Source organism: Conger conger, chromosome 16, assembly GCF_963514075.1.
Source record: "Conger conger chromosome 16, fConCon1.1, whole genome shotgun sequence".
Classification (NCBI taxonomy): domain Eukaryota; kingdom Metazoa; phylum Chordata; class Actinopteri; order Anguilliformes; family Congridae; genus Conger; species Conger conger.
Window position 1 is genome coordinate 17,944,644 of NC_083775.1, and position 21,876 is coordinate 17,966,519.

At 43.6% G+C, this 21,876-nt stretch overlaps 3 protein-coding genes across 6 annotated transcripts in view; all 3 read right to left on the reverse strand.

Annotated features, from left to right (window-relative positions):
- The window catches only part of LOC133114377 (immunoglobulin lambda-1 light chain-like), an 85,412-nt gene that overhangs the window by 28,480 nt on the left and 35,056 nt on the right, over positions 1 to 21,876 (reverse strand). The window lies entirely within an intron of this gene.
- LOC133114378 (immunoglobulin lambda-1 light chain-like) overlaps positions 1 to 21,876 on the reverse strand; it is a 65,442-nt gene that overhangs the window by 16,041 nt on the left and 27,525 nt on the right. The gene's annotated exons all lie outside the window — the stretch shown is intronic.
- On the reverse strand, positions 265 to 21,488 carry LOC133114376 (immunoglobulin lambda-1 light chain-like). Of its 3 annotated transcripts, none has more exons than XM_061223689.1 (4): positions 21,394 to 21,488; positions 20,985 to 21,314; positions 1,375 to 1,404; positions 265 to 768 (listed from the first exon to the last, which is right to left on the reverse strand). In XM_061223689.1, the coding sequence occupies exons 1-4, from the start codon at positions 21,431 to 21,433 to the stop codon at positions 449 to 451; spliced, it is 720 nt and encodes a 239-aa protein (XP_061079673.1). In that variant the 5' UTR covers positions 21,434 to 21,488; the 3' UTR covers positions 265 to 448. The 3 variants fall into 3 exon arrangements, 1 of the variants encoding a protein (XP_061079673.1); XR_009705548.1 differs by lacking the exons at positions 20,985 to 21,314; positions 21,394 to 21,488 and adding exons at positions 9,525 to 9,571; positions 17,365 to 17,556 and having other exon boundaries at positions 650 to 768; positions 1,375 to 1,477; XR_009705549.1 differs by lacking the exons at positions 20,985 to 21,314; positions 21,394 to 21,488 and adding an exon at positions 8,018 to 8,093 and having other exon boundaries at positions 650 to 768; positions 1,375 to 1,477.

Below are 21,876 nucleotides of genomic sequence, written 5' to 3' on the forward strand. Positions count from 1 at the left end.
GCTATTGCAATTTTGGATTTGAGATTGATAAATGTCTAAGAAAATGTTGTTCTCCTATTCCTTTCGTTGAATTTATACTGATACACAAGATGTCCTTTAGATATTGGCATTCTATCAATTGAGCTGTTTGGAAATATCACTCTCCGTTCGTCGACTGCAGTTCAATATATCTGGACGGCTGCCATTTTCTATGCATCTGCGTATCTCTCTTTCACGCAAAGCCATAAGATTCATACACATACACATACACATAAAACATCAGCATTTTAATATGCAATGGTTTTTATTTAATCTCTGAACATTTCAAGCAGACACACAAAAACGCACGGAATTGCCTATATTTAATCTCAAAAGCAGAGGCTATGAATGTACATTCTAAAACAACACAACATATGACTAACCTTGCTACAACGCGAGATCAAACGTTTGAGACTTGAAAGCACAAAGTTTACTCACTGCAATCAGAATGTTTGATTCTTTTCTCTGAGGTTTTAGACCCGGCCGATACTTTACATGTAAAGAAGCAGCCATTAATCCATTCGGAGGTCTTGATGGTTAAGAAGCTGCTCAAACCGAAGTTTTTGTCGGATTTCTGCTCGGCGGCGCTAGTAAAAACACCGTCAGTAACGGCTTTCCCCCCCCATGTCCAGCTGACATCTGCGAAGCCAACAGACATCTGCGCCAGGCACACCAGCGTGGCTTTGCCTGTCTTCAGCTCCTCGCTGGACGGAGGCAGGAGAGAGAGTGTAGGCGCAGCAAGAGAAGAGTCTGCAAAAAAAGAATAAATCAAGTAAATTAACAAATTAATTAACTGAACCAGGTCATTCATGTTGGCATTTCAATGCACTCAGAAATATTACTGTAAGTTTCATTACTTTCTATCCCATACTATGTGCCACAAATGCAATGTACTTCTTAACTCATACATAATAAACAAATCATTACAGTCTTATCATGATTGCTATTTAGTAAAATGAGAAAACAAGATATTATCTACAATATATAGCAAATGATGTAGACATATTAGGTATCAACTTCAACATGAAGTTACAACTGTAAAACAAAGCAGGCTAAATAACAAATAGCCGATGTAATTCTACATAAAAACTATTCCTTGAGACATCTTGATTAGATGAAAAGCAGTCTCTTGCATGAGTATGCAACTAGGTATAACAGAAAAAGAGCATACTGGAAAGTAATTTTCTCTTGTGTGGCATCGAAAATGCATTTCAAGATGAGCAGTTAGGGCAAGAACAAACTGCCAAAAACTACATGAAACACCACCAACGTATGTCTTACGAAGCTACACGGAAAAAAACAAAAAAAGGCGCACAACGAACAATAGAAAAAATAAAGACATGAAAAGAGACTTACCAGTGACAATCAGTTTAGTGCCTTGGCCGAATACCACAGTGATACAGATGATGCACACCCCCGTACAAAAACCTCAGCTCAGTTTGTGCACAGCAAGAGGGAACTGAAACACATCATGGATACAACTCTGAACCAAAATCCTTGACAGAACACTCTCAGAGTCTTTTGAGAATTTAAATCAATACGCAGTACTCCATGATTCAGAAATAATCTGATACAATTTGGAATTGTCACTGAAAACAGGTTTTAAGACCAATATGAGGACCCATCTGATTACAAGAAGATTCTCCATGAAAAATCATAACAGAGTCCCCTTTTTTCAAGAGTATCTCTGTACATATTATTTTGTATAATATGTCATTAAATTGTAATGATTAGCGGTCACACAGTCATGAGACATGAGAACCACAGTAGTGCCAATAACAGTCAAGGGACTGACTATCAGGCTGAGAAATAAGAAAAAAAACAGGCAGCTGTCATTAAAGATCCCAAGACACCCTATCACAAAGAGTAGGGAGTTCCCTGGGCTTTTGATTCTACTTCAACACATTCCCTTCCAGTCTTCCCTGGTCTTTCCAAATTGAACTTGTGACATGCAACCTACAGAAAGGGAGAATATGATTTGACACAAAGGGGAAAAGGTACCAGGAGCTTAAAATAAGTACTGGTATGCTAGAAACTTGCCTTCTCCAAAAAGCAAAACTGTGAACTGGCCCACTTCAAGCACTGGTGGTGGCTGAAAATATTGGAGTCACCCTCACACAAAAGAGTGCACATGGCTTTTACATTACAATATTGGCATGTGGCATCTTATCCAGAGCTACATACAGTTGATTAGACTAAGCAGGAGACAATCCTCCCCTGGAGCAATGCAGGATTAAGGGCCTTGCTCAAGGGCCCAACGGCTGTGCACATCTTATTGTGGCTACACTGGGATAAGAACCACCATCCTTGCGTGTCCCAGTCATATTCCTTAACCACTAGTCGCCCCTTACACTTCTACACTTTTGGGGAGACATCAGCTGATTGGATAAAAATTAATGCACCACCTTAAAAGTTTTTTTGGTTGTGAAATGAATGCTGTGCTGCCAAAATAATACAAATATAATGATGGTAGAAATAATCCTGAGCTGCTGTGATTGGTTGAGTGCAGAAGCTCCTCCCTCTGCATCTCCCTGACCGGCCCCTTATATCTGGGGCCTGCAGCCTCTCCTCTCCTCACACTCCAACCTGCTCATCTCTCAGCTGGACAGTAAGGGCCGTTCACACCACACACTGACAACATGCTGGGGACACGCTGTGCTCTCATGTAAGAAACTTATATTCATCTTTATTCTAAAATTGTAATGCAACTTAAATGTTTCTTATGTGAGCTTCTTATTTCCCAGGTGTGAGTGGAGTGACAGCGGTGACACAGAAGCCTCCTGTTCTGACAGTGAGTAAAGGAGATACGGCCACTATGGAGTGTAACCTGGGGACTGTGACTGATAGTGGTGCTCGCTGGTATAAGCAGGTTCCAGGTGGAGCTCCTCAGTTTGTGCTGTATAACCACCTCACTCTCAGCTCTCCCACTTATGGAGCTGGATTCTCCTCCAGTCACTTCTCTTCTAAATGTCAGACTAAATCTGACTGTCAGTTAATAATTAATAATGTGGAGGCAGGAGACTCAGCAGTGTATTACTGTAACACATGGGACAGTTCTGTGAGTGACTACGTATCACAGTGATTAACACCATGACAGTGTGACGTACAGTTGATTAGACTAAGCAGGAGACAATCCTCCCCTTGAGCCATACAGGGTTAAGGGCCTTGCTCAAGGGTCCAACGGCTGTGCGGATCTTATTGTGGCTACACAGGGATTAGAACCACCGACCCTAACCACTACGCTACAGGTCGCCCTAAATATGGAATGTTTCATAGAACTATGTAATAGGAGTAATGTTAAAGTTACTAATCATTTTGAGCAGTTGGACAGACACAAATTCAGAACCCTGCTTCTAACACCCAGAAACTGTTCTCCATTTTCTCCTCTCTCCTCAACGCACCGCCTCCTCCACCTCAGTCCTCCTTCGCTGCTGATGACTTTTTCGATGAGAAGGTCACAGTCATCCGTAGATCCTTTACAACCACCGCCCCCCTTACTGTGCCCTTCCCCCCTCTAGGCCAATCCCTTCCTTTTCCACTTTCTCCTCCCTTACAGACTCTGATGTTTCTCAACTCCTGCTCTCCCACCGCCCTACAACCTGTGACCCTATCCCCTCTTCTCTTCTCCAGACTATCACACCAGACATTCTCCCATTTGTCACCTCCCTTGTCAACTCCTCCCTGTCTTCTGGGTGTTTTCCAGCATCCTTCAAGAGGGCCCACATCACTCCATTGCTAAAAAAAGCCTACCCTGGATCCCTCCATCATCCAGAACTACCGCCCGGTATCTCTTCCTTTTCTTTCTAAAACCATAGAACGAGCTGCTTCTACTCAACTTTCTTCTTTCTTTTCTAACAACAACCTGCTGGACCCCCATCAGTCTGGCTTCAGATCGGACCACTCGACAGAGACCGCGCTCCTCTCCGTCACTGAGTCGCTCCATGCCGCACGAGCAGCCTCCCTCTCCTCTGTCCTCATTCTTTTAGATCTCTCTGCTGCCTTTGACACTGTGGATCACTCCATCCTCCTGTCCGCCCTGTCAGCAACGGGCATCTGTGGCACAGCCCTGGACTGGATTGAGTCCTACCTCTTTGGTCACTCCTTCCAGGTTGCCTGGGCTGGTACGGTATCGACACCTCGGCCCCTTGCCACAGAGTTCCCCAGGGCTCAGTCCTAGGCCCGCTTCTTTTTTCTCTTTACACTCGTTCCCTTGGCCCTGTGATCACTGCACATGGGCTATCCTACCACTGCTATGCGGATGATACCCAACTCTTCATCTCGTTCCCACCATCTGATACACAGGTTTCAGCCCGTATCTCTGCTTGCCTGAGTGACATCCAGAGCTGGATGGACAACCACTAACTAAAGCTCAACCCAGGCAAGACTGAAATGATATTCATCCCTGCTAATACCTCTCCCCACCTGGATCTCTCCATTTCCCTCTGGGATACCGCACTCACGCCATCACCCAGTGCAAGGAACCTCAGCGTAGTGATGGACAGCAGACTGTCCCTTTCCGAGAACATTGCGGCGGTGACCCTGTCGAGGACCCGGCCCTAGGCCCGCCTGATGAAAATGGGTTTGGCAGGAATGCTTTGTTAACCCCTCGCACACGCCAGTGGGGTGGTAGTAAGCACGCCCGTAAGAGGAAAAATATGTGGTTCAAGACAAATGTACAACCGTTTATGGACACTGAGGAGTCTGAAGTCAGAGGACTTAGATTTACTAGAGAGCAAGGCTAGAGGCCTGACTGAGGCCATGCGTAGAATGTGTTCCAGCATGACCTTGGAGGAGACTCAACATGCTGAACGAGTGATTGGTGACCCACGGGGTCTGGCTTTTAAAGAAACGGTAAATATAATAACATTCTTGGTTGAGAAGTGTGGGCTTGCTCCTACAGGGGAGGAGCATAAGGCCTGGTTAAAGCAAAGAGATGAGGAAAACAATATGGACGATTGGGAAATAAAAGAGTATGAGGAGATGGAAAAATGTAGGAAAGATAAGGAAGAAGGGAGGGATGTTAATACCGAAAGAAGATTAAGAGGCTTTAAGGGCCTCCCTGATTATAGCACTGACAATTTGTCGGATAGATTCAAAGGACTGACTGTAGAGGAGTTGGGGGATGAATTACACTCGGCTATTAATTGGATGTCCTTTGTAGATTCCTTAAGGCGACACAAGAAAGAGCACCTGAAGAATGTATTGAGATGGTAGAAGGCACTTACTGCTGGCTTGTATTAAATCAAAATATGCAGAGAGTCCAGGAGAGACTACGACAGTGAGGCAGATAACAGTGATGAATAGGCTCATTAAAAAAGTTGCATAAGAGCAGGTGTTTTCCCACTCGGTATAATGGGGATATTTCGGGATGAATGTCTTACCAAAATAAATACACTTCTATACAAGTTTCAGGATATATAAGGAGTGAGCTTTTAGACGTTAAAAAAGCCTCTTAGGATTTCACTTAACAAGATATCTAAGGGCTGTTGAGGAGAGAGCAACGCAGGACAACTATAATCAAGCTGGAGTGGCGCGCTCCCTCTGCCTAGTGATGTGTATCTGCAATTCCCCAACGACTTCTGTGTGAACTTGACCTGGAGCCCACTGGAGAAATTGAACAGCAGTACATGTAGCGTTCAATACCACATTACAGTAACAGCTGGGCAGGCTGGCGACCCGGAGTCCCGTACGGAGGAATCTACGCATTACCAGGAATGTCTGGATATGGAGAACGGAGTGACGTATGCGGTGCAGACTCAGCCCAAGAGTTGTGGCAACAGGACTGATACTGATAGCGAAGAGGTGTTCATGCGCATCCCTCATCGCACAGAAAAGCTGGTGAAAGAGTTTAATTGCTTTTACGACATGCTTGGAGCCATGAACTGCACCTGGCGGCCAACAGATGGGACCAGAGACCTCCAGCTCTACTACTGACATAAGCATATGGAAATGAAGACCTTGGGTAGCTGTGGCCTGTACTTCTCCAGCGGGGAGGATAAAACAGGCTGTCACCTGCATGGAAAGCTGCCCGACTTCACCGACCTTCACATCCTCTTGAACAGGAGGAGGGGTCCCTCCACGCTACAGAACACCTTCCTGCTGGACCCACGCAAGAACCTGAAGCCTCCCCCCCTAACCTCAGTATCAGTGAGGAGAGGCACATGCTGCGGCCCCGACGTGTTCGAAGACTGCTGGAAGTACATGTACCGCTACAGAAGCAGCGGGTCCTCTGACTGGCAGGAGAAGTATAGTTTACCGGACATATAAAGCAATGTATGTGATTAGCAAACTGAAAGATGATATTTAACCTGTGAGCTGTATAACTCTATTCTTTTGATTATAATAAAGTATATCTGACTATAATCATATCTGAGAGAGGGTGAATTAATAAAGAAAGGGTCTTTCAGAGGAATACAGTGAATACAGGAGATCATATAACAGCGTTGCGTCACACCACTTCACTTCGAGACTGGGCTGGAAGTTCAGTAGAACTTACCAGTTCTCCAGGGCGTTCGAAAGTACTTAAAGGAAAAGAGAGTTCGTCTCCGAGACACCTCCTCGTGGGGTACTGCTCGTGGGAACGTGAGGTCTCAGCTCGGCACGGGGTCCGCGCTCAAGACACCCGGTCATGCAGGTTCTTCCTATACAACAAACAGAGAATCTGCCCCTTTCTCACCCCCTACTCGACCCAGCTCCTGGTCCAAGCCATGGTTCTGTCCCATCTGGACTACTGCAATTCCCTCTTGGCTGGCCTCCCAGCGTCAGCCATCAGACCCCTCCAACTTATCCAGAATGCAGCAGCTCGTCTGGTGTTCAACCTTCCCAAATACTCACACGTCACCCGCCTGCTTAATTCCCTCCACTGGCTGCCTGTCATGGCTCGCATCAAATTCAAAACATTGGTGCTAGCCTTCCAAGCATTTAAGGGGTCTTCCCCAGCTTACCTACAAAAAATCATCAGACCCTACACCCCTGCCAGACCTCTTCGTTCAGCCTCCACAGGCCGCTTGGCACCTCCCCCTCTCCGAACCTCCACCTCACGCTCACGACTACTGTCTGTTCTGGCTCCACAGTGGTGGAACGAACTCCCCGTTGAGGTCTCCCCACCTTCAAGCGCAAACTGAAGACGCACCTCTTCAAGCAGCACCTCTCCCCATCCCTCCCTACCTCCCTGTGAACCTTAATTGTTGTCTTTGTGATTTACGTAGTGTTTCGGTATTTTTAGTTGGCTAGGTAAGCAGTATTTGGACAGTTAAGTTTGGTCACTTTTGCTTTGTTGTTTGTTTGTTCATTTGTTGATAAAAAATAAATAAATAATAATAATAATAATAGGCCCTGGTCCTTATCTTTGTTGTACGGGTAGCAATTGAAATTGTACTTCCCTCTAGGGTCTTTCAGCGCACTTACCCCTGGTTATGGGTATGCACTTTATTGAACGTCGCTCTGGATAAGAGCGTCTGCCAAATGCCAATAATGTAATGTAATGGAATGGATTCACTATCATATCATATGCATTGAGTGAAGTTGTGTCATTGTGAATAAGTTTTTGGGTTCAACAAATTATTTTGTTTTGTATTCAAGTGTTTGGAGTTTTGAAAAAGCATTTTGATTATCCATTTGGAGTTCTGTGTCTACAGTTTTGAAAAATGATCTCAAGGTCAAAGAATTGTAAATAAACAGAAAATTAACTCATTCAAAAGACATGCAGGGCAGGGCCATCATTGGGGCTCACCAATAGGTTTTGCAAGGATAGGCCTTCAAGCCCTGAAGCAGGCAAAACAGTGATGCAAAACATATCTAAAATCTCTCTAATTTGACAGCCAATAAAGCAAATCATTCTCAGGAGACGCTAAAGGATGAGAGTTTATAGGTCATGGTTTTTCTGCCACGGCAAGAAGATACAATCAGAGAATCAACCAGGATTCACGTTACCAGTAAAAAGTAGGGCGTCGTCACACCCTGATTGGACAAGGGAATGCACCAGGCTGCTCTCAATTACCAATTAAGAGCCAGTTTCCCACACCCTGAGCTGCAGGTGAATCAAATCACCCTCCAATCAACCCAGTTGAAGTTTGCTCTGCTGCAAACTGAAATTGAGGAAAAAAACTTCCCAACATTAGCGAACAATGAAAATAACTCACTAAAGAAAATGGGTGACTGCTACACTTTAATGTATAGCCTGATTGTGTGCTTATGAATGGAGAAGAAAAAATAAATGTGTTAACCAATAAAACATACAGATAAAGGAAGTATGAGTGTGGAATCCACCCTTTGCAGCCTTAAGTTCTGGTTCAGCACATCCATCCATCCATCCATCCATTATCTTAACCCGCTTTTCCTGAACAGGGTCGCAGGGGGGCTGGAGCCTATCCCAGCATACATTGGGCGAAAGGCAGGAATACACCCTGGATAGGTCGCCAGTCCATCACACAGCACACACACCATTCACTCACACACTCATACCTATGGGCAATTTAGACTCTCCAATCAGCCTAACCTGCATGTCTTTGGACTGTGGGAGGAAACCGGAGTACCCAGAGGAAACCCACGCAGACACGGGGAGAACATGCAAACTCCGCACAGAGAGGCCCCTGCCGACGGGGATTCGAACTCAGGACCTCCTTGCTGTGAGGCGGCAGTGCTACCCACTGCACCATGTTGAAATTGGAAATATTTGGATTTGATGATTTGTGAAAGGGTTAGTTTTTAGTGCTGGTTGAACTAACCAGAAAAACAAAAGAATAGTAATGTAATGTAATGGCCAGGACCCCAAACCTAAGTCTAACCTAATATTCCTGATCCTCTCTTTCTGTGGTGTCTTTATTGGTAGGTCCCAAACACCTAGGGCAGCATATGATCCTGTTCTGGAATCTGGGGCATTGAAATGCCCTATTGATCTATTTGGGTTTTTAAATCTGTTGTTAAAACTATCCCACACCCCAAATGCTACAGATGTTTTTTTTCAACACACGTCTCCAAATGAGCTAACATATGACCAACAACCTGACAAAAATCCTTACAAAAGCCATGACTATAGATTTCTATCAAAACCAATACAGACTACACAGCAAGCATTCAGGATGATTTCGGCTTGGTTTTGAGCTTTGAATTGTTTAAGCAATCCAAGTTCAGCATGAGTGAATTCACATTCTGCTCTGAGCTTGAATTACTTCATGAAGAAGCTTGAAAGCAGAAGTGAAGTGTCATGCTGTGAATAACTGTGATACGTAATCTTTAGCAGAGCTGTCGTATGTTAGACAGTAATACACTGCTGAATCTCCTGCCTCCACATTATTAATTATCAACTGACAGTCAGATTTAGTCTGACATTTAGAAGAGAAGTGACTGGAGGAGAATCCAGCTGCATATGTGGGAGAGCTGTGAGTGAGGTGGTAATACAACACAAACTGAGGAACTCCACCTGGAACCTGCTTGTACCAGCGAGCAGTATAACCAGTCACAGTCCCAAGGTTACAGTCCATAGTGGCCGTATCTCCTTTACTCACTGTCAGAACAGGAGGCTTCTGTGTCACCACTGTCACTCCACTCACACCTGGGAAAAAAGAAGCTTCTTACATGAGAGCACAGCGATGAGAGTGCAGAGTGTCCCCAGCATGTTGTCAGTGTGTGGTGTGAACGGCCCTTACTGTCCAGCTGAGAGATGAGCAGGTTGGACTGTGAGGACAGGAGAGGCTGCAGGCCCCAGATATAAGGGGCCAGTCAGGGAGATGCAGAGGGAGGAGCCTCTGCACTCAGCCACTTTTTTTTTTACTGTTTTTGTTTCTTATATGACAAAGTGGTTTGAAGTTAGATAGGCAAGAACACATTTAATCCAGTTATTTTATGTGGGTTTCAAGCAGGTTAACTTTCTTTTATATTCACTTTCATTAATGCAGTCTGCATTGCTTCTTCAACATCTTCATCATGAAAGAATTAATCACTTCATCCAAAAGGCGGACCATTACCTTTGTGAAGAATAATTAAATGTTTTTGAAGCTGCTTACTGGTGGTGGAAGTGAAGCATGACAATCATGGACGTGCGGTCAGGGTAGGCAGGGTAGGCAGTGCCTACCCTGTGATAATCCAATCAAAATTACTCAACAAAACAAAAATAAAAATAAATGTTTTACATGTAAATGTAAATAGTTTTTCTAATATTTCATGTGTTTTATTGGTCCTGTTCTTTTTGCTCAAAATTCCCAAAATGTCTAAAACGGCGTTAAAATATGTCGTGAGGCGCTAGGCTGTACAGGATATGCTGCAGCACTCCGTTTCATTGTAGTGGAAGACGCGCGTCCCCGCCTCTCATTACTTTCAATGGCAGGGTAGGCAAGAGCTCTTCTGCCGACCCTGCTGAGGATTCATTCATTCAGGAGACTTCAGAATCCGCGCATGCGTATTGCCTGGTTTGCGTGTTTTACAGTAGCCAGGGTAGGCAAGGGTGTCATATCATATGTGTCATCTGCGCGAGGCTTCCAGCCATAATGGCACGAAACCACAAGGTGCTTAGAACCTACAACACAGTCAGAAACATGTTGATGCAACAATTTCACAACTTTAGTAAGTTGGATTTCCAACAAAAGTTGGATTTAATTAAAAAAGGCAGACCAACACCAGCACTTCCCGAACTTCATCAACGCAAGGGACAGAAAATTGTGCGCTCCTTCCATCAGGAGTGGTATGAAAGAAGAGAGTGGCTTCGTGGCTCAGCTAGCAATGGCAGGCTATACTGTTTTCCGTGCTTGCTCTTCTCAAGGGAGAGAGACAACGTCTGGGTAGGAGCCGGCTACTTTTAAACGAACTGTTGTCGATCTAAAAAAAAGACAGATTCAGCAACTGTATGGCTTATTTCAAATGTTTTCAGAAACACATTTCAGTGAACTATTTTCGTAATATAACAGACTGTAGCAGCCAGGCTCGCTACTTCCGGGTCCGCAGACGAGGCAGGAAGGAGAGCCAACGGGCCAGCAGACCGCTTTATTTAACACCAATCAATAATGTACCTTAAAATAGGCAAAAGCAGAGACAGCATTAAATACATCGCAACATAATTATTTCCCATATTATTACCATTTTTTCAAAGTCGTCTTCGTGTCTCTCTGCTCCGTTTCCTCCGTATCCGTAAGCTTTGAAAAAACGTGCACAAGTACGCACGTAATGAACGCAGAGTACGGACAGAATGCTCCGTCCGGATCCGTATGCGTATTTAACATAGAGCATAAATGGGTCTTAACTAGGTTGGCAACTATTAACTCGTCAGGCTTATCACGGAGAAGTGGTTTTACAGTTAAACAGCATGACCAGGGTAAAAGACAAATTAATGAAAGGAACAAAAGAGAAAAGAAACAAGAATCAAGCTAGAAACAAACTGCGACTGGCGTCGCTCGCCCGCTTGTGCCAGCCGTGGCTATCTAAAAATACAAACAAACGGAGCTATTGTTATGCAAAGGCGAGACGGAGACTCGCTGGCGTACAACTCCATAAAACTCTTCTTTGCGTCACAAACTGGTGGCATATCCGCATACGTCTTCACCTTCTTGGGTGCCTGGGTAATGGACTCAAACAGGGAGAGAATACTGATAATCCAAACATGGGCGAGATTGCCGTGAATTATCTAGATTTAAATGTCCTGCGGGTGAGTGGCCACCACAACTGATCTGTTTTAGGTTTACTTTATCAGATAAAGATTCCTAAGTTTAAAATAGCCGCTTTAGAAGCAAGCGTACCTGGGCTTGGATGCCTCAGCACATGGATACACAGCTCTTCCTGAACACCACGCAGGACCCCAGCTAGTCGTTTCTGCCACGGCCTATCTAGAATGAGCCCCGTAGTGGCAGACCTCCTCGGTCCCGCCCACTACATTGTGTTGGTGGATTTTTGGAAAGCTTTGTGTGATTCTTAATTGGGATGTAGTGTGTAAACTGCGCAGTGCTTTGAATGACACTTTGAATGGATGGTTGTCATATGAAAACTCATTTGTAGACTACCTCTTGCGCCCCTAATTTAAAAAGTCTAACTAGGCCTAATATCTTTGAGAATTTTGTTTAAGAATATCCCTTGCCTACCCATTCACCGACCTCACCACACGTCACTGATGACAATTAAGCAACTTTCAACTCTTCACTTACTCAGCGGGAACCTAACTTGCTTCAAGTAAATATATCCAGCAGTATAACTGGATTCCATGTAAAGGGTATGTGAGCTGTGTGAGTTACTCTGCATAATCATGTCTGCTAAATACCCAAAAATGCTATATCATGTGTTTTGTTTAATTGGATATTTCTTAAATGATAAGTGAATCATCATCTTACAGAGGACGAGCATCATGGAAAAATGAACTGATTTTCACTAAATCTGTGTTTTGTCTCTACAGCTGAAATGGCTCTCATAACCGTTCAGATTTTGCTGATGAAATGATCTATTTGGGCTTTTAAAAATGTGCAGTAAGGGAGGAGGTGGGGCTGGTATAGCAGGAAGGGAATCTCCAACCACAGGTGATGACTCTACTGTGGGACTGATTTGTGAAGGAAGGTGTTTAACTCTAGTCTTTGAGCACCAGCTCACATCATTAGTAGTTCACTCCGTGAATGAAGCTGTTAATGGCAGTGGGTACTGCTCTGTTTTGGCTGTGTAATGTGGAGTCTCCTCAGTAAGGCTTTGCAGACGTCTGTAGTACAGACACTCCAGAGCACCAGAGTCCCTCACTTCCTCCATGTGTGAATGCTGATGGACGCTGTGTGACTCCTGGTGTGGGAGGGTCAAGGGGAGGGGACACAATCCTACAGGATTCTTCCTCTTCTCCTCTGACTACAGTCTGTCTGAAGATGGAGGAGCAGCGTTCCTCTAAGAGGGGTAAATCCACACTGCTCAGAGCTAGAGTGCTGTATAGGGCAGCCTGTAGCGTAGTGGTTAAGGTAAATGACTGGGACAGGCAAGGTTGGTGGTTTGAATCCCAGTGTAGCCACAAGAAGATCCGCACAGCCGTTGGGCCCTTGAGAAAGGCCCTTAACCGTGCATTGCTCCAGGGGAGGATTGTCTCCTGCCTAGTCTAATCAACTGTATGTTCCTCTGGATAAGAGCGTCTGCCAAATGCCAATAATGTAATGTAATGTAATGTAATGTATCAGTTTCTTTAAATTAGCAGCATATTCGGGCTCTGTGATAGAGATGTGTGGATTCCTTCGCCATTAAGCCCATCACTGGTGTCCATGCACATGGCAAAACCAGCAGATGCCTGTCCAGTAAAGGTTTCTGGCTCCTGTGATCTGGGCCTTGTGCAGATACTGACATGGTTGAGGACTCCTGGTTTGGCTCGAGTGAATTCACATCCTGCTCCGAGTGTGAAGTTCTCTCCTTTCTGAAGCAGCTTTAAAGCAGAAGTGAAGCTCAGAGGTTTTTGTCATGGTGTGAATCACTGTGATACCGACTCTTTAGCAGAGCTGTCATATGCTTGACAGTAATACACTGCTGAGTCTCCTGCCTCCACATTATTAATTATAAACTGACAGTCAGATTTAGTCTGACATTTAGAAGAGAAGTGACTGGAGGAGAATCCAGCTCCATATGTTGGAGAGCTGAGAGTGAGGTGGTTATACAGCACAAACTGAGGAACTCCACCTGGAACCTGCTTATACCAGCGAGCACCACTACCAGTCACAGTCCCCAGGTTACAGTCCATAGTGGCCGTATCTCCTTTACTCACTGTCAGAACAGGAGGCTTCTGTGTCACCACTGTCACTCCACTCACACCTGGGAAATAAGAAGCTTGCATAAGAAACATTTAAGTTGCTTTAAAATTTTAGAATAAAGATGAATATAAGTTTCTTACATGAGAGCACAGCGATGAGAGTGCAGAGTGTCCCCAGCATGTTGTCAGTGTGTGGTGTGAACGGCCCTTACTGTCCAGCTGAGAGATGAGCAGGTTGGAGTGTGAGGAGAGGAGAGGCTGCAGGCCCCAGATATAAGGGGCCGGTCTGGGAGATGCAGAGGGAGGTGCCTCTGCACTAACACAATCACAGCAGAAATCTTTACCAGAATTTCATAGCCCGGAGAACATTTTAGACTGTGAATCAGTTCTCCATGAGCTAATCCCTCCCCAGACGTGTAGCAGGTGTGTGTGCACTGTCCATCCTCTCTGCTCTCTGTCCCACAGGTTTTAAAAGGAGCTCAGGGACTGACATTAATGATACCCTCCCACTCACAATGGAGACATGGAGAGCACACAGGGCTGACCATAATCACCTCAGCTGCGCAACAGGCCTACAAAATGATCTGAAAGAAATCATTTATAATACTCAATAATATCCCATTCAGTGTCGCTTTGGTTAGGTTTTTTCAAACGTTGCCGAAACGGAATATGAAAAAATTAAAGAACATTGTTTATGCTGGTCTCCCTTTTCTATCAAAGTCACTCTCAGACAGAGCATTGCCATTCATTTCTTTCAAGATATTAAAATGATACAGAAGCTTTTGATGCAGTCTGGTTCAGCCCTCCTCACACCTGCAGGTCAATAAGCAGACATGGGGCTGTGATTCTGAGTTCTGAAAGGAGCTGAAATCACTCCCTCATTTGCATGCCGCTATAAATAGTGTGTGCAAGTGCTGCAGGTGTGTCTTCGTTTCAGTAGCAGGACTGTCTCTCCATCGCCCTCTGCTGGATAAACATGGCTGTACCTGCAGTAGCAGCTGATTCAAGCAGCCCCTTCCACCGCCATCACACGCTGTTATCCTAACAACACCAAAGCACACCATAGCAGTGTGACAAGCAATGTTACCGGTGTCACAGCATATTGAGGAATTCAAACATTTCTGTCTTTCTCCTCTGACATCTATTTCCCATTATTTCAGTGCAGGCAAAAGTGTCCTACAGACCCTGATCAATTAATTCAAAAGTGTATTCAAATTTGATCATGTCATTATGAATCTGCTTTGTATCCAACACCAGCACTAATCTGCCACCTTCTGTGTACAAGTAAAATTGTGCAAGGTCTTGAAGACTCATTTCTGACAGGTCCTTATTCTTTCTGGTAGATTTCCTTACATGAAATCTATATTTGTGTATTAGGATGTTTGCTTTGGCTAAGTAAGCAGTGTTTGGATAGGTAAGCAGTTTGTTCATACATTTGCGATGGACTGGCGACCTGTCCAGGGTGCATACCTGCCTTTCGCCCAATGTATGCTGGGATAGGCTCCAGCCCCCCTGCAACCCTGTTCAGGTTAAGCAGGTTAAGATAATGGATGGATGGATGTTATTACGATAAAAAAAAGAAAAAGAAAAGATGATCAAATAGGCCCTGGTCCTTATCTCTGTTGTGCAGGTAGCAGTTGAAATTGCACTTATCCCTGGTTATGGGTATGAACTTTACACATTGTTGTACGTCGCTCTTGATAAGAGCATCTGCCAAATGCAATTAATGTAATATATATTGATGTATATTAGCCAGGATGCTTCACTAGAAACACTGTATTTAGGCTGCCAGCTGATACAGACATTTGATACACTCTGATACCCCCGTACAAAAACCTTAGCTCAGTTTGGGCACAGCAAGAGGGAACTGAAACACATCATGGATACAGCTCTGAACTGAAATCCTCGACAGAACACTCTCAGAGTCTTTTGAGAATATGGATCAATATGCAGTACTCCCTAATTCAGAAATAATCTGATACAATTTGGAATTGTCACTGGAAACTGGGTTTAAGACCAATATGAGGACCCATCTGATAACAAGAAAAATCCATGAAAAATCATAACAGAGTCCCCTTTTTTCAAGTGTATCTCTGTACAGATTATTTTGAATAGTATGTCATTAAATTGTAATGATTAGCGGGTCACACAGTCATGAGACATGAGAACCACAGTAGTGCCAATAACAGTCAAGGGACTGACTATGAGGCTGAGAAATAAGAAAAAAAAAGGCAGCTGTCATTAAAGATCTCATGACACCCTATCACAAAGAGTAGGGAGTTCCCTGGGCTTTTGATTCTACTTCAACACATTCCCTTCCCTGGACGTCTTCCTTGGTCTTTCCAAACTGAATTTGTGACATGCAACCTACAGAAAGGGAGAATATAATTTGACACGAAGAGGAAAAGGTACCGGGAGCTTAAAATAAGTGCTATGCTAGAAACTTGCCTTCTTCCAAAAAGCTAAACTGTGAACCAGTGAGTACTGGCCCACTTCAAGCACTGGTGGTGGCTGAAAAGATTGGAGTCACCCTCACACAAAGGAGTGCACATGGCTTTTACATTACATTACTGGCATTTGGCATCTTATCCAGAGCGACATACAGCTGATTAGACTGAGCAGGAGACAATCCTCCCCTGGAGCAATGCAGGCCTTGCTCAAGGGCCCAATGGTTGTGCGGATCTTATTGTGGCTACACTACAAGCAGGTTCCAGGTGGAGTTCCTCAAATTGTGTCGTATTATTACATCACCAACAGCTCTCCAACATATGGAGCTGGATTCTCCTCCAGTCACTTCTCTTCTAAATGTCAGACTAAATCTGACTGTCAGTTAATAATGAATAATGTGGAGGCAGGAGACTCAGCAGTGTATTACTGTAACACATGGGACAGCTCTGTGAGTGAGTATGTATCACAGTGACTCACACCATGACAAAAACCTCTGAGCTTCACTTCTGCTTTAAAGCTTCTACATAAATGAGTGGAAGCTCAGAGCAGAATGTGATATTCATTCAAACTGAACTCGGATCTCTCAGCCGTGTTGGTAAAAGTATTACTAAATTACTGTGTAAATTGTCTAGCTTGTATGAATTTTACTTTGTCATTTTCATTTTCTTGTCAGATATCTAATATCATGGCTTTAATAAGGTTCTTTTATGTCAGGTTGTTGTTCACATTTTAGCTCATTGGGAACACCTGTGCACTGATACATTTGTACCATTTGGGGTACAGGAAGTTGTACATCCTTATTTCCAGTCACAACAGAGGTAATGGAGGAGATAACACTTGAATTGTAAATGATAAATCACACTTGCAAAAACAAACATAAAAATAAAAAGATGGGACACCACACTAAATCTCTATTTACTGGGAAATTGTATTGTGTTGTTGTTCGTGGCCGACAATTATGTCAATTGATGTCAAAAATGGTTAAGAACCCCCCTGTGATAAAGGAGATGGTGATGAAATATTACATCCAATCATAATATGCTAAAATGCATCAGGTAATTGGTGTCAATAGATTTATTAATACTAAAAGATGATCTAAATATGGAATGTTCCTACAATAATCAGTTTCCATGTAGAATTGTTTTGTGTCTACAGTTTTGAAAAATGACCTCAAGGTCAAAGAATTGTAAATAAACAGAAAATGAACTCACTCAAAAGACGTGCAGGGCAGGGCCATCATTGGGGCTCACCAATAGGTTTTGCAAGGATAGGCCCTCAAGCCCTGAAGCAGGCAAAACAGTGACGCAAAACATATCTAAAATCCCTCTAATTTGACAGCCAATAAAGCAAATAATTCTCAGGAGACCCTAAAGGATGATAGTTTATAGGTCATGGTTTTTCTGCCACGCAGTCCAACTGCGAGAAGAGATGATCAGAGAATCAACCAGGTTCCAAAAAAGGGCATTGTCACACCCTGATTGGACAAGAAGGGAATACACCAGGCTGCTCTCAATAACCAATTACGAGCCACACCCTGAGCTGCAGATGAATCAAATCACCCTCCAATCAACCCAGTGGAAGTTTGCTCTGCTGCAAAACAAAATTTAGGAGAAAAAAATTCCCAACATCAGCGAACAACGAAAATAATTCGCTAAAGAAACTCCTAGCCAGCACTATAAAACGGGTGACTGCTACACTTTAATGTATAGCCTGATTGTGTGCATATGAATGGAGTGTTTTAAAAGAAAAAATTAATTTGTTAACCAATAAAACATACAGATAAAGGAAGTATGAGTGTGGAATCCACCCTTTGCAGCCTTAAGTTCTGGTTGAGCACAGGAGAAGGCAGCTTATTTTAAGGAGGGAATTAAAAAATATGAATGGAAAAAAGGTACAAAAGAAAATGGCACAAATGAAAAAGTATGCTCAGTATGTGCAAGTATGCAAAATGTAATAAAAGTTTGGGCCTTGTGAACCTGCTATGATGATTTTGTATCCCCTTTGAATGAAAAGTGACTGAGAGGTAAACTGTGGTTTAGAGACTCAGCTTTAATGATTGTACAAGTTTACTCACGTAAGTTTGAAGAGCTAAAAAACAAGCAAGGAGTTGAATTGGCTTTTGGATTTGACTTTTGGCTTGGTAGATTACGTTAATGATATGGATATAGTTGCACAAATTTATTAGAAAGTTTACTGTGAAGTGGATTGTGAACTTTGAAATGAAATAGTGAAACAAATGTTTGGACATGATGATTTGTGAAAGGGTTAGTTTTTAGTGCTGGTTTCACAAACCAAAAAAATTAAAGAATAGTAATGTAATGTAATGGCCAGGATACCACACCTAAGTCTAACCTAATATTCCTGATCCTCTCTTTCTGTGGTGTCCCTATTTTACCAAGGGAAGCACATGATCCTGTTCTGGAATGTGGGGCAGAAAAAGATTGTTGTTAAAACTATCCCACATCCCAAATGCTACAGATGTATTTTCTCAACACACATCTCCAAATTAGCTACCATATGAACAACAACCTGACAAAAAACCTACAAAATCCATGACAATCAATACATTACATAGCACTGAGGATGATTTGGCTTGGTTCTGAGATCTGAACTGTTTAAGAGATCCTAGTTCAGCTTGAGTGAATTCACATTCTGCTCTAAGCATGAACTACTTTATGAAGAAGCTTGAAAGCAGAAGTGAAGCTCAGAGGTTTTTGTCATGGTGTAAATCACTGTGATACATTCTCTTTAGTTGTGCTTGTTTGACAGTAATAAACTGCTGAGTCTCCTGCCTCCACATTATTAATTATCAATCTATAATCCGATTTACTCTGATGATTGGATGTGAAGCGGGTGGAGGAGAATCCAGCTCCATATGTTGGAGCGCTGTTTGGATGGTAGAAAAACAGCACAAACTGAGGAACTCCCCCTGGAACCTGTTTGTACCACCGAGCAGCACTATTATTCACAGTCCCCAGGTTACAGTCTAGAGTGGCCGTATCTCCTTTACTCACTGTCAGAACAGGAGGCTTCTGTGTCACCACTGTCACTCCACTCACACCTGGGAAATAAGAAGCTTGCATAAGAAACATTTAAGTTGCTTTAAAATTTTAGAATAAAGATGAATATAAGTTTCTTACATGAGAGCACAGCGATGAGAGTGCAGAGTGTCCCCAGCATGTTGTCAGTGTGTGGTGTGAACGGCCCTTACTGTCCAGCTGAGAGATGAGCAGGTTGGATTGTGAGGAGAGGAGAGGCTTCAGGCCCCAGATATAAGGGGCCGGTCAGGGAGATGCAGAGGGAGGAGCCTCTGCACTCAGCCACTAAATGGTTTTGGGGGGAACACATTTTTTACTGTTTTTGTTTCTCATATGACAAAGTGGTTCTAAGTTAGATAGGCAAGAACACATTTAATCCAGTTATTTTATGTGGGTTTCAAGCAGGTTAACTTTCTTTTATATTCATTTTCATTTATGCAGTCTGCATTTTTTCTTCAACATCTTCATCATGAAAGAATGAATCACCTCATCCGAAAGGCGGACAATTACCTTTGTGAAGAATAATTTAATATTTTTGAAGCTGATTACTGGTGGTGGAAGTGCAGCATGACAAATAAGCAACTTTCAACTCTTAGACAGGATTCATTTACTCAGAAGGAACCTGACTTGCTTCAAGTAAATATATCCAGCTGTATAACTGGATTCCATGCAAAGGGTATGTGAGCTTTGTGGATCACTCTGCATAAACATAGACATTTCTTAAATGACAAGTGAATCATCATCTTACAGAGGACTAGCATCATGGAAAAATGAACTGATTTTCAGTAAAACTGTGTTTTGTCTCTACAGCTGAAATGGCTCTCATGACTGTTCAGATTTAGCTTATTAAATGATCTATTTGGGCTTATAAAAATGTGCAGTAAGGGAGGAGGTGGGGTTGTCTAGTGGGACGGGAATCTCCACCCACAGGTGATGACTTTACTGTGGGACTGATTTGTGAAGGAAGGTGTTGAACTCTAGTCTTTGAGCACCAGCTCACATCATTAGTATTTCACTCTGTAAATGAAGCTGTTCATGGCAGTGGGTACTGCTCTGTTTTGGCTGTGTAATGTGGAGTCTCCTAAGTAAGGCTTTGCAGACGTCTGTAGTACAGGCACTCCAGAGCACCAGAGTCCCTCACTTCCTCCATGTGTGAATGCTGATGGACGCTGTGTGACTCCTGGTGTGGGAGGGTCAGGGGGAGGGGACACAATCCTGCAGGACTCTTCCTCTTCTCCTCTGACTCCAGTCTGTGTCTGAAGATGGAGGAGCAGCATTCCTCTAAGAGGCCATACATCCACACTGTTCAGAGTTAGAGTGCTGTATAGAGCAGCCTGTAGCGTAGTGGTTAAGGTACATGACTGGGACCCGCAAGGGCCCTTGAGCAAGGCCCTTAACCCTGCATTGCTCCAAGGGAGGATTGTCTCCTGCTTGGTCTAATCAACTGTACGTCGCTCTGGATAAGAGCGTCTGCCAAATGCCATTCTTGTAATGTAATGTAATGTATCAGTTTCTTTAAATTAGCAGTGATAGTGATAGAGATGTGTGGATTCCTTCGCCATTAAGTCCATCACTGGTGTCCATGCACATGGAAAAACCAGCAGATGCCTGTCCAGTAAAGGTCTCTGGCTCCTGTGATCTGGGCCTTGTGCAGTTACTGACATGGTTGAGGACTCCTGCTTCAGCTCGTGTGAATTCACATCCTGCTCTGAGTGTGAAGTTCTCTCCTTTCTGAAGCAGCTTTAAAGCAGAAGTGAAGCTCAGAGGTTTTTGTCATGGTGTGAATCACTGTGATACCTCCTCTTTAGCTGTGCTGTCCCATGTATGACAGTAATACACTGCTGAGTCTCCTGCCTCCACAATATTAATTATCAATCTATAATCAGATTTACTCTGATGATTGGATGTGAAGTGGGTGGAGGAGAATCCAGCTCCATATGTTGGAGCGCTGTAACCATGGTAGAAATGCAGCACAAACTGAGGAACTCCACCTGGAACCTGCTTGTACCACTTAGCATTACTATTAGTCACAGTCCCCAGGTTACAGTCTAGAGTGGCCGTATCTCCTTTACTCACTGTCAGAACAGGAGGCTTCTGTGTCACCACTGTCACTCCACTCACACCTGGGAAATAAGAAGCTCACATAAGAAACATTTAAGTTGCTTTAAAATTTTAGAATAAAGATGAATATAAGTTTCTTACATGAGAGCACAGCGATGAGAGTGCAGAGTGTCCCCAGCATGTTGTCAGTGTGTGGTGTGAACGGCCCTTACTGTCCAGCTGAGAGATGAGCAGGTTGGAGTGTGAGGAGAGGAGAGGCTGCAGGCCCCAGATATAAGGGGCCGGTCAGGGAGATGGAGAGGGAGGAGCCTCTGCACTAACCCAATCACAGCAAATCACAGAAAATCTTTACCAGAATTTCATAGCCCAGAGAACCCTCCCACTCACAATGGAGACATGGAGAGCACACATGGCTGACCATAATCACCTCAGCAGCGCAACAGGCCTACAAAATGATCTGAAAGAAAGAATTCCCATTCTTTCCCATTCAGTGTCGCTTTCAGTGTCGCTTTGGTTAGGTTTTTTTTTTTCAAACGTTGCCAAAACGGAATATGAAAAAATTTAAGAACATTGTTTATGCTGGTCTCCCTTTTCTATCAAAGTCACTCTCAGACAGAGCATTGC

Excerpts from the sequence above, each read along its gene's own strand:
- LOC133114376 (XM_061223689.1), bottom strand. The coding sequence starts at position 21,433 with ATGCTGGGGACACTCTGCACTCTCATCGCTGTGCTCTCAT. Across the intron at positions 21,315-21,393 it reads TCTCATCGCTGTGCTCTCAT|GTGTGAGTGGAGTGACAGTG; the intron begins GTAAGAAACTTA and ends CTTATTTCCCAG. Across the intron at positions 1,405-20,984 it reads CACAGCTAAAGAGGAGGTAT|TCGGCCAAGGCACTAAACTG; the intron begins CACAGTGATTCA and ends TCACTGTGGTAT.